The sequence below is a fragment of the Schistocerca americana genome, chromosome 1 (assembly GCF_021461395.2).
Source record: "Schistocerca americana isolate TAMUIC-IGC-003095 chromosome 1, iqSchAmer2.1, whole genome shotgun sequence".
NCBI classification, from domain to species: domain Eukaryota; kingdom Metazoa; phylum Arthropoda; class Insecta; order Orthoptera; family Acrididae; genus Schistocerca; species Schistocerca americana.
The window spans coordinates 303,764,933-303,778,309 of NC_060119.1; the positions used below are offsets into that span (position 1 = coordinate 303,764,933).

The following is a 13,377-nucleotide window of genomic DNA, read 5'->3' on the forward strand; positions in this document are numbered from 1 at the left end:
TATGAAAATGTAATTTCAGCGAGTTTTTAAAGATTAGTGTGCAATCAGAATGTTTAATTTCTTTGTGTGATCAATAATTTCTGTTATCATTTCCAAAATACGTAACAGTGTTATAAAAAAGTTAATCAGTAGTTATTTAATGAAAGTTACGTGCTAATAAGACATATTTTGCTTAACAGAAAATATTTACTTAAGAACTATTACACTAATAGAAATACTAACAGTATGTGTTATGGTAGGCTGCGCGAAGCTATTTATCACGTAAACTGAGTACCAAACAATTACCAATCAAGTGCACGTGCTTAGCACAATTTGTTTTACTGATTTCACGATTAGATTTATTTCACATTACCAGCTGTGGTTTTGAATCTGAGTTCGAGTCAATTTTATTGTGTTCGTTCCCACTTGGTTGTTTTACATTAATTATTACGTAAATACTTTTCCAAATTGATTAACGGCTATACAATATTGTTCGCTGGCTACCGTTTTCTAAACCATTGTAATCTAAACTAAAAATACATCACTATCTGAAATTTCACTACTTTTCGGTTTTTATCATTTATCAAAATTCTTTCGATCGTTATTGAGTAAAAGTAATCGCGCAATAACAACTCGGTTACAAAAATTCTACATTTCTTTTGGATTTAAGTTGTTCTTCGGAACCGATGCTTTTTCCCGGACAACAGGGACGTTAGGAACACGTAGGTCCGTTATACGTTATCGAAAAGTTACATCCATGTAAATGAAGTATTTAGTTCCGACGGCCAACACAAATGGGATGTAATCCGATGAAACTAGACGAGTCTTTTAAAGAAGACATTAAAAACAGACACACAGACACAACCATTTTACTCGATATAAAGGTGCCGGCTAGAAAGCAAAGTGAGTTTATCGCAATAGCGCAACGTTTGGATGACTTTCACTCGTATCATCTTTTGGCGTAAACGATGGGCGTGTCGCTCTGGATGGAAGAAAATTTCAAGACACACCCCACAATAGTAAGCCACACAGTGAAACGTCACGACACACTGTTTAACACAGTCTGATCTCCATTGTGCACCCCGGTGGAAGCTGCAGACTCAGCACTGCGACATTCGACGTGAGAAAATGAGCTAAAACTACGGCAACTAAAAGGGTTAAGTATTAAAACAAGCATGAAAAGTTTCCAGAACTGCAATGAAACATGTAGACGACCTATTGTAAAGACGTATTATGTGAAAGCAAAAATCGGTGAAATATACGTAAATCAGGATTGCAAAAACAGCTCGAAGTGAGTTACAGTATCACTAATTTCAGTTTTGGCTACCCGACAGTTTAACTTACAGGAGAACGTCGTTTGATGCGAGAGTATATAAGCAAATGATTTTCAGGCGAGCTTTGACAACAAAGTAAAGCAAACAGTCTTTGTGATCGAGTCCACAATAATTCACTGCAGAACAGAATGTAACAGAGTATGTAAATATGAGAAAAAACCGTCATCGATTTGTATTAAATAAGTTTTTTGGATTAATAAAGAAGAATTACGATGACTGAATTCTTCAAACGCTAAAAAATACACCTAGTTTTACGCCGATGATACTTTTTTCCAGTGCTGCACCTAATCCTAAACGGTGCCATTATATTCAGTTGAAAACGGTTACTTTTCCGTGAAAAACTGTTCAGCGCTGGACCTGTTGCATGTGCAAATGTGCCACGTGGACGAAACGCCTGTGGCTGACGTCTTAGTGACGTGAGAAATTATGTAGCAGCGATGTTTCTCACCGCTGTTTCAGTTCAAATCGTACTCCTGGACGTCACACAGAAGAGAGAAGCTTGCGAAAAACGGCAAATCATAACTTTTTCAATGCCAAAATCAGGCACGCTCGTTCCACTATGGCAAAAATAGTTGGCTCCTGTTACTAAGCGGACAGCAACGTTTAAAGTCGGCAAAAATCTGGTGTTGCGGAGAGTGTGGCGGCTGCAACTGGACAGGAACAGCTTTGGTGAGGAGTGCGAGTGAACTTGTCATAGAGAGATTCCCTAAAGACAGGTTTATATGAGCCGTAGCCTCTTGCCAGTTGTGGTTTGGGTTTTTCAGGAGAAAACAGCAAAATTTTTAAATACACGGCCTGAAAGAAAAAGTGAAGCACCCAGATGGGGAGCAGAAAACGAAATCAAAGTTCACGAGTTGAGAGCGTATGTGATGTTATTTCAGCGATTAAAAAAATCGAGTGACAATTATAACGGCCGGTCGGAGTGGCCGTGCGGTTCTAGGCGCTACAGTCTGGAGCCGAGTGACCGCTACGGTCGCAGGTTCGAATCCTGCCTCGGGCATGGAGGTCTTTAGGTTTGTTAGGTTTAATTAGTTCTAAGTTCTAGGCGACTGATGACCTCAGAAGTTAAGTCGCATAGTGCTCGGAGCCATTTGAAAATTCTAACGAACTTGGCAGTCTGAGCCCATGTTTCATATGACGTTGCACCCGTTCTGCAATTAATGTATACTCTCATTTGGTTGGGCGCGGTGCCATAAAACCTCCCCTGAGGTAAGCCGGCTCACAGCTGTTGTAACTGGTCCTTGATACCACGAGTATTAGCACTGAAACGCGCTGAAACGAAGTTGACACCCGAGCTGGTCTGAATCGTGTTATATCGGAAACAGATCTGGGGGTCTTGCTGGCCACGGGAGTAGCTCAACATCACGCAAATAGTTCATAGAGTTACGTGCCTTTTGTGGACGAGCATTGCAATTGTGAATACTACGACGCTTTTGCATGAGTAGAAACACATGAGGACGCAAGATATCCGTGACATATCGCTGTGCCATCAGAATTCCCTCAATTACTACCAGCCGTGGCCTCCAGTGATATCTGATGGCTCCCCATACCTTGACGCCAGCACTAACACCGCTATGCCTCCACGAAACACTAGAAGAATGGGAGCTCTCCTACCAATGGTGCGATATGACACAGAATATTCCAGAGAGTCCATTACTCGTCCTCAGATGCAAGCGCAAATGTGAAGGGCTTACGATGTGTTTGATGCACAGTACGGCGATTCTTCCCTGCAGCGAACAGACATGGTCGACCAGAACCTCGGCGACGAGTATGTCAGTCACGTCCCGATGCAGTCCAACGTAGGGCCTCCATCATTCGAATGCTCTACAAATCTGGACATTGCACAACTATAACAGCCAGCCAAATGAAGACACAGTATGAATCCCCTTTCAAACTCTGTTGGGTGCTGATAACGCTGTCTTATATGAATACGTGATATCTCCATATGCTTCCCAGGAGTCTCTCAATACTTGACGCTCTTCACACACCTTAAATACCCCACCAGGCTGCTAAAAACACTAAACATGAACTACACCAATGCACTCTGATGGCCGCTCCATGTGTCACAGAGAACTGCAATTCTAACCATTGACAAGCAAGCCGTTGGTGTGTGTGTGTGTGTGTGTGTGTGTGTGTGTGTGTGTGTGTGTGTGCGTGTGTTTGTTTTGTGCGGTTTCAATAATAAATGGTGTGATGTGGTGGCCCTCAACTACGTACCCTCACACTCAAAGTTGAAGTATTAAACGTTTTGGCTGGTATCGTTGTTTAGGGGATGGGATACGTAGTTGTCGCTTTACAAGCCAAATACTGCTGAGTCTACAGTATAGCATATCAACATATTCATGAATCGAATGTTCGAAGATTCCTATCACTTGGCAATTGCGAATTTTGAATGTTATATAGAAATTTATAAATGAAAGATTGCAGTTGAGTAAATTCTGCAGGTACTATTTTAACGACTTGACTGGAATACTTTCTTTCAAATTCTGAAGGTGGCAGGGGTAAAATACAGGGAGCGAAACGCTATTTACAATTTGTACAGAAACCAGATGGCAGTTATAAGAGTCGAGGGACATGAAAGGGAAGCAGTGGTTGGGAAGGGAGTGAGACAGGGTTGTAGTCTCTCCCCGATGTTATTCAATCTGTATATTGAGCAAGGAGTGAAGGAAACAAAAGAAAAATTCGGAGTAGGTATTAAAATCCATGGAGAAGAAATAAAAACTTTGAGGTTCGCCGATGACATTGTAATTCTGTCAGAGACAGCAAAGGACTTGGAAGAGCAGTTGAACGGAATGGATAGTGTCTTGAAAGGAGGATATAAGATGAACATCAACAAAAGAAAAACGAGGATAATGGAATGCAGTCGAATTAAGTCGGGTGATGCTGCGGGAATTAGATTAGGAAATGAGACACTTAAAGTAGTAAAGGAGTTTTGCTATTTGGGGAGCAAAATAACTGATGACGGTCGAAGTAGAGAGGATATAAAATGTAGACTGGCAATGGAAAGGAAAACGTTTCCGAAGAAGAGAAATTTGTTAACATCGAGTGTAGATTTAAGTGTCAGGAAGTCGTTTTTGAAAGTATTTGTATGGAGTGTAGCCATGTATGGAAGTGAAACATGGACGATAAATAGTTTGGACAAGAAGAGAATAGAAGCTTTCGAAATGTGGTGCTACAGAAGAATGCTGAAGATTAGATGGGTAGATCACATAACTAATGAGGAAGTATTGAATAGGATTGGGGAGAAGAGAAGTTTGTGGCTCAACTTGACTAGAAGAAGGGATCGGTTGGTAGGGCATGTTCTGAGGCATCAAGGGATCACCAATTTAGTATTGGAGGGCAGCGTGGAGAGTAAAAATCGGAGAGGGACACCAAGAGATGAATACACTAAGCAGATTCAGAAGGATGTAGGTTGCGGTAGGTACTGGGAGATGAAGAAGTTTGCACAGGATAGAGTACATGGAGAGCTGCATCAAGCCAGTCTCAGGACTGAAGACCACAACAACAACATTTTAACGACTTTAAATTATGGGTACGATAGCAGAAGTACCTTTAAGAATGCCCTTTGTTACTGTAAAACACTTATTGGTGTCGATGGTCCAGAAATTAAGTAACATGTAAGTTGAATAAAGGGAAACAATAGATTCCTACTTCACGTAATTAGTTATGAACAACAACATAGCTCACGAGAAATTTACTTCTAAACACATACCACGTCTTCACTGCAGAACGCATGGAAATTTCACAAGTGCACAAGTCGGCACTCCAAAATATTTCTATCTTCCGCGACCACACGCAAACTGCTCCACCCCCCAAGTCTTTCCCGCGACTATGCATCCATCGCGCCATACCGCCCAGGACTCCCTCGTGTCTTCTCCCGTACTGTTCAGAACTCCCCCACTTCCATACGTGTCCTTTTTGGAACGATCACTGTGATTGGTTAGAGCGTCACCGCCCTGTCTCGAAGCCAATGCACACTCACAGACATAATGAAACACTTTCGAAATACTGGATTTACATTTAAATAATTTGAAATTAAATAAATATTTCTACAGCTGGGCCACAAACACGCTCTAACACACATTATTAAATACATGAACAAATTAAAGAAACATATATCAAAGGAATAGAACAGAAATAAGCCAGTAGCCTAATGTCTCTGTGCTTTCTAAAACATAGTAAATAACTGACCAATTTTTCATGAATGGTACTTATCGGATAGAAACAAAGACATAGACAAATAAAAATATTTATAAGCATGCTGCAACCGTTTTTTCGTGTAACTGTGGAGTACTTACGGCCTGACACGATCGACAGTAATCGGCCACTTTGGCCTCCAATAACTCATGTACTATTCAAGTTACATGCCTGTAATTTATACCAATTTACGTTTACACTAATTGCTTTCTAAAGACACGTCGATCGGCAGTATCGGATGAACCGTTTAGATTTTGGAAATTCATTACTGGGTGTTACTTGCATAATTTATCGTCAGATACAAAACTTTAAACTAATAAAGACATTGAAAATCTGACTACACCATCAGAACCGTTGTGCAAATAATGGTAATGTATATGTTTCTTTTTGAGGTATCATGATTCATCTGGCTACTATTAATTTCTATATGTCTGCCATTAAGATTTCACAACGTCCGCCACCTTTGGCACTCCCGGCGTGTCTCCTTCATCGACGCAGCGTCACCAAGGAATTCCCAGCGGCGCGGTGGCTGGACCGCGCACTAGGGCTACCCCTCTTGTCCGGCACCACGCAGTCGGCCTGCTGAGCAGCCCGCGCGACCGCAACCAACTCTGAACTTAGAATATTTTCAGGGCGCCACAGCTCGCCCGTCACTTCAAGATGTGTGTGTGTGTGTTGTGTGTGTGTACGACATTACATTGAGATCCGACGATGTCTTATGGCTGCTTCACTTTTTTATCAGACAGTGTGTGTGTTTGTATGTGTGAGGGACAGAGAGTCAGAGAAAGAGGAAAGAGAGAAAGAGAGAAAGAGAGAGAGAGAGAGACAGAGAGAGAGAGGGAGGGAGAGAGAGAGAGAGAGAGAGGGGGGGGGGGTGAGAGAGAGAAAGAGAAACTAAAAAAAACACAAAGAGAGAGGAGACTAAAATATTATAAGACCATGTCTGTTCCTAGTTTACGCTGAGGTGACAAATGTCATGGGATAGCAATACGCACATACACACATGGCGGCGTATGCGAGGTATAACAGGGCAGTGCATTACCGGAGCTGTCATTAGTACTTCGGTGATTAATGTTGAAGGGTTTGCGACGTGATTATGGCTGCACAATTAGAATTAACAGAGTTTGAAGGCGGAATGGTTGTTGGAGTAGACGCATAGGACATTCCATTTCGGAAATCGTGTGAGAATTCAATATTCCGGTATCCTCAGTGTCAAGAGTGTGCCGAGAATACTTTACCTCTCACTACAGACAACGCAGTAGCCAATGCCCTACATTTAACGACCGAGAGCAGCGGCGTTTGCGCACGGTTGTCAGTGCTAAGAGACAAGCAGTACTGAGTGAAATAACTGCAGAAATCAACGTGGGACATACGACGAACGTATCGGTTAAGACAGTGCGACGAAATCTGGTGTTAATGGACTATAGCAGCACCCGGCCGACGTAAGTGCCTTTGCTAAAAGCACGATATCGCCTGCAGCGCCTCTACTGGGCTCGTGACTATATCGGTTGGACGCTAAACGACTGGAAAACCGTGGCCCGGTCAGATGAGTCCCGATTTCAGTTTGTAAGAGATAACGGTAGGATTCGAGTGTGGCGCAGACCCCACGAAGCCGTCGACCAATGTTGTCAACAAAGCACTGTGGAAGCTGGTGGTGGCTCCGTGATGGTGTGGGCTGCGATTACAGCGAATGAACTGGGTCCTCTGGTCCATGTGAATCGATATTTGACTGGAAACCGTTATGTTCGGCTACTTGGAGACCAATTGCTGCAGTTCATGGACTTCATGTTCCCAGACAACGATGGAATGTTTATGGATGGCAGTGCACCCACAACCGGTTTAAAGAAAATTCTGGACAGTTCGAGCGAATGATCTGGCTACCCAGATCAACCGAAATCAATCTCATCGAAAATGTGTGGGACATGATCAAGAGGTCAGTTCGTGCACTAAATCCTACTCCGGCAACACTTTCGCAATTAAGGACGGCTTTAGAGGCAGTGTCGTTCAATATTCCTGCAGGGCAATTGCAACGGCTTGCTGAGTCCATGCCACGTTGAGTTGTTGCGCAACGCCGGCTGAAATGAGGTCTGTCGCAATATTAGGAGATATTCCACACCACATGGTATTGTGCGGAAGTGAATCACGTTCATACGTAAGTAACAAGAGAGCAGAGTTCGGTCAGAAGCAATGAAATTTCTTAGAGGAGTAAAAGAATATACACTCCTGGAAATGGAAAAAAGAACACATTGACACCGGTGTGTCAGACCCACCATACTTGCTCCGGACACGGCGAGAGGGCTGTACAAGCAATGATCACACGCACGGCACAGCGGACACACCACGAACCGCGGTGTTGGCCGTCGAATGGCGCTAGCTGCGCAGCATTTGTGCACCGCCGCCGTCAGTGTCAGCCAGTTTGCCGTGGCATACGGAGCTCCATCGCAGTCTTTAACACTGGTAGCATGCCGCCACAGCGTGGACGTGAACCCTATGTGCAGTTGACGGACTTTGAGCGAGGGCGTATAGTGGGCATGCGGGAGGCCGGGTGGACGTACCGCCGAATTGCTCAACACGTGGGGCGTGAGGTCTCCACAGTACATCGATGTTGTCGCCAGTGGTCGGCGGAAGGTGCACGTGCCCGTCGACCTGGGACCGGACCGCAGCGACGCACGGATGCACGCCAAGACCGTAGGATCCTACCCAATGCCGTAGGGGACCGCACCGCCACTTCCCAGCAAATTAGGGACACTGTTGCTCCTGGGGTATCGGCGAGGACCATTCGCAACCGTCTCCATGAAGCTGGGCTACGGTCCCGCACACCGTTAGGCCGTCTTCCGCTCACGCCCCAACATCGTGCAGCCCGCCTCCAGTGGTGTCGCGACAGGCGTGAATGGAGGGACGAATGGAGACGTGTCGTCTTCAGCGATGAGAGTCGCTTCTGCCTTGGTGCCAATGATGGTCGTATGCGTGTTTGGCGCCGTGCAGGTGAGCGCCACAATCAGGACTGCATACGACCGAGGCACACAGGGCCAACACCCGGCATCATGGTGTGGGGAGCGATCTCCTACACTGGCCGTACACCACTGGTGATCGTCGAGGGGACACTGAATAGTGCACGGTACATCCAAACCGCCATCGAACCCATCGTTCTACCATTCCTAGACCGGCAAGGGAACTTGCTGTTCCAACAGGACAATGCACGTCCGCATGTATCCCGTGCCACCCAACGTGCTCTAGAAGGTGTAAGTCAACTACCCTGGCCAGCAAGATCTCCGGATCTGTCCCCCATTGAGCATGTTTGGGACTGGATGAAGCGTCGTCTCACGCGGTCTGCACGTCCAGCACGAACGCTGGTCCAACTGAGGCGCCAGGTGGAAATGGCATGGCAAGCCGTTCCACAGGACTACATCCAGCATCTCTACGATCGTCTCCATGGGAGAATAGCAGTCTGCATTGCTGCGAAAGGTGGATATACACTGTACTAGTGCCGACATTGTGCATGCTCTGTTGCCTGTGTCTATGTGCCTGTGGTTCTGTCAGTGTGATCATGTGATGTATCTGACCCCAGGAATGTGTCAATAAAGTTTCCCCTTCCTGGGACAATGAATTCACGGTGTTCTTATTTCAATTTCCAGGAGTGTAGTAGGTTAGACAGAATTAAGAATGTAGAGAATTAGGAATAAATTTAACGTTTATCAATTAGCAAATGAAATCCTGAATGCGATTTTCACTCTGCAGCGGAGTGTGTGCTGATATGAAACTTCCTGGCACATTAAAACTGTGTGGCGGACCGAAAGTTGAACTCGGGACCTTTGCCTTTCGCGGGAACGTACACCACTATTTGAGAGCTACTCAAGCAGGACTGGAGACCCGTCCTCACAGCTTCATATCAGCGCACACTCCGCTGCAGAGTGAGAATCTCATTCTGGAAACATCCCCGCTGCTGTGTCTAAGCCATGTCTCCGCAATATCCTTTCTTCCGGGAGTGCTAGTTCTGCAAGGTGAAATTTGGAAGATAGGAGACGAGGTACTGGCAGAATTGAAACTGTGAGAACGGGTCGTGGGTCGTGCTTGGGAAGCTCAGATGGTAGAGCACTTGTACACGAAAGGCAAAGGTCCCGAGTTCGAGTTTCGGTCCTACACACAATTTTAATCTGCTAGAAGGTTTGAAATAAAATCCTCGAAAAAATGGAACTGACACACATTAAGGGGAGTTGGACGTCAAACGGGCCGACTTGGAGCAGGAGAGGCATCACACTACATTGTAATTTTCAGTGTCTATACTTTTACAAATAAGTTCATAAAACTTTGTCAGCATCACCAGGAAGGATTCAGAATTCACACTCATTGCAGTGGAAGTTCGAAAACATAACAAAATAATTTTCTTTTTTACGTGCGAAATTTCATTATTTTTCACTTACTAATGGCTGCATTTGTTGCTATAGGTACACTTTTCTTCATAAGTTAGAGAGATTCTTCGATGAATTTTTCACAACATACATACCATACTTACAGGTGTATGAAATCTAGAATTTATTTCATTTATGAAAAAAAAAAACGAATGAGCTGTTATTTTAAACTTCATGTTTAGGAAAATCACAAATTTTATAGTTAAATACCACAACTTTTACCACAGTTTTTAATAGATTTGCAAAATTCTAGAGCTTTATACACCTTTAAGTATGGTTTGTATGCTGTGCAAAATTCATCGAAGAATCTCTCTTACTTATGAAGAAAAGTGTACTTATAACAACAAATGCTTCCAGTAGTAAGTGAAAAAAATGATGAAATTTCACATGTAAAAAAATTACTTCGTTATGTTTTCGAACTTCCACTGCTATGAGTGTGAATTCTGAATCCTTCCTGGTCATGCTGACAAAGTTTTATGAATTTATTTGTAAAAGTATAGACAGTGCAAATTAAAATGTCCTGTGGTGCCTCTCCTGCTCCAAGTCGGCCCGTTTGACGTCCTACCCGTCTTAAGAGGATGAGTAGCCAAGATTACCTCTCAAAATCGTAAGCTACAAGCGTAAAGAAATAGAGGAAGACCTGAGTATCGGTACAGGCAGATGTCTCGCTCTGGAAGTGTAGAAGAAGGACGAGGAGGAGGCTTACTTGTTGGAGAGGACGAGTACGGTGCGGCCCTGCGGCGTCTCCAGGGCGACGCTGTCCAGCGAGGCGGCGGCCGGCAGTTGTGCGTCCAGCTGCAGCCGCACCGAGCCGCGCGTCACGAAGCGCGAGAAGTGGCCCAGCACGTAGAACATGGGCTGCTTGTAGAACTCGTCCGCAGTCGCGTTCACGATCACGGGCGAGTCCACGTTGTTGTTCACCCAGTTGGGCCCACCCGACGTGTTCAGCGCCAGGTTCCAGTCCAGCCAGCCCGTCGACCAGTGATTTAGCACCTGCACGGTTCATCGGTCGTGTCACAGTAGTAGCACATCTAAAGGTACGTTTACACTAAGATACGTGTTCCACAACTTGTTTGAGCGTCATGTCAATTTGACATGTCGCGATACAACATCTCATACAAAATATATGAAGACAGTTACTGTTCTCGAAAGAACAGATACCACTGATGACAGCGCAGCTTCTCTAGAACAAATGATAATTAGTTGAAACCCTCTGTTGTTGATATACCTCGATGGGGACAGCTGAAAATATGTGCCCCGACCGGGACTCGAACCCGGCATCTCCTGCTTACATGGCAGACGCTCTATCAACTTGAGCCACCGGGGACACAGATGAATAGTGCGACTGCAGGGACTGCCATGTCAGCAGGAGATCCCTCGTTCGAGTCCCGGTCGGGGCACATATTTTCAGCTGTCCCCATCGAGGTATATCAACAACACCTGTCGGCAGTTGTGGGTTTCAACTAATAATCATTTGTTCTAGAGAAGCTGCACGGTCATCAATGGTATCTGTTCTTTCGAGAACAGTTACTATCTTCATATATATAGCTAAAGGCTACCCAGCCATTGGCCTTCGTCTGTGCGAATGCGCACAGATTACCCGAACTCTTACAGGAATCGCCAAAGTGTGCGCGAGTAATGAGTAGATGGCCAAATATCTATTAGGTACATTACATGTGCAGGATTGTGGACGGTTGGGAATGTGGGTCTCACGGGAAGCGTGCAAGGGATAAGTCCCTGCAGTCGCGCTATTCATCTGTGACCTCGGTGGCTCAGATGGATAGAGCGTCTGCCATGTAAGCAGGAGATCCCGGGTTCGAGTCCCGGTCAGGGCACCGATTTACACCTGTCCCCATCGAGGTATATCAACAGCACCTGTCGGCAGTTGAGGGTTTCAACTAATTATCATTTTTTTTCATAAAAACGTTCACCCGACTTTTATGCGCGCCTTCCGCGTATACAAGTGGCTTGCACATTTTGTATATAAACTTTTCGAGATGTGCTAGACAAGTCGCAGAAGTTGGGTAGAAGCAGTACCAGTCTTTCTTGGCTATGTGCCGCCATGTTTGTTTACAAGTGTATTTGATCTTGAGTGTTCTCCGTAATCTATTGTTGTATTCTTTGCATTTTGTGGGTTTTCATTCTTCGTTCAAAAGGGCAGGCATCCCAGCACATAAAAATGTTAAGTCTTCCACATAGCTCCGGGAAGCCATCACGAATTCCGAACAGCTCTGCACCACCGAAAGCATAAATACAAATCGCTAGATGTAAACGCACGATCGTACATGTATGACTTGCAAGTAACGCGCTCATACAAGTCGTGATACATGTCCCAGAGACGTGTACATATTTCGCGCATGCTTGTGCCGATACAAATCCCAAATGTAAACGTATATTAACATATACAGTCGCGACACTCACTACTGTGAAAACTGTTACCGTCTGACAGTTAGAACGACACTAGTGCCCTAGCGGCGAGAAAGCCACTCGAAACATTAATGTTTGTTTTTAATTATTTTTCTACATGATTAACGAAGTAGTTATTATATTTTTGAGTTCTAAAAATTAGTAAACCATCGAGAGAAATAATAGTAACTAGTTTCGCATGTGATCGAAATTCGACCATTTGTTTTTATTGAAATAATTCTTTGATTTCTCTTTAACTGTTCAATCATTTGGAGCGAATTCTTGATGCAGTGCATTGAAAAATAATTTTTTTATGTTAGTGACGGCAAATTAATTTTTCACTTGTAACAACACAACGTGTGTGCCCTTGTATCACGTTAAAGAATCTCAGATGCGAAATGTTTTGCATTAAAAAATCTTCACTGTAAATTCATCAAACCTGTTATTTGCTATAGCGTTCAGTGCACATTTAAATGAATCTTTCAAAGCAATAAAAATTATTATTATCAGTGTCCACATAATTCCTGTTACTTCGTCTGCGCAAAAATGGTGTCTGTCTAGCTTTCTGTGCCTCAGTCCGACTCATTACTGTTCTTCGAAGCTGATGTACACTCCTGGAAATGGAAAAAAGAACACATTGACACCGGTGTGTCAGACCCACCATACTTGCTCCGGACACTGCGAGAGGGCTGTACAAGCAATGATCACAGGCACGGCACAGCGGACACACCAGGAACCGCGGTGTTGGCCGTCGAATGGCGCTAGCTGCGCAGCATTTGTGCACCGCCGCCGTCAGTGTCAGCCAGTTTGCCGTGGCATACGGAGCTCCATCGCAGTCTTTAACACTGGTAGCACGCCGCGACAGCGTGGACGTGAACCGTATGTGCAGTTGACGGACTTTGAGCGAGGGCGTATAGTGGGCATGCGGGAGGCCGGGTGAACATACCGCCGAATTGCTCAACACGTGGGGCGTGAGGTCTCCACAGTACATCGATGTTGTTGCCAGTGGTCGGCGGAAGGTGCACGTGCCCGTCGACCTGGGACCGGACCGC

The 13,377-nt window shown here is 44.8% G+C and overlaps 1 protein-coding gene and 1 non-coding gene across 2 annotated transcripts in view; one reads left to right on the forward strand and one right to left on the reverse strand.

Moving 5' to 3' along the window:
* LOC124622469 (lysosomal acid glucosylceramidase-like) overlaps positions 1-13,377 on the reverse strand; it is a 187,523-nt gene that overhangs the window by 22,765 nt on the left and 151,381 nt on the right. The window contains exon 9 of the mRNA XM_047148179.1: positions 10,626-10,912. Within this exon, the coding sequence (XP_047004135.1) occupies positions 10,626-10,912 (287 nt within the window). The remainder of the gene's footprint in view (positions 1-10,625; positions 10,913-13,377) is intronic.
* Positions 11,681-11,754, forward strand: Trnat-ugu. Its single transcript has one exon. It is a non-coding gene; the product is annotated as a tRNA-Thr (tRNA).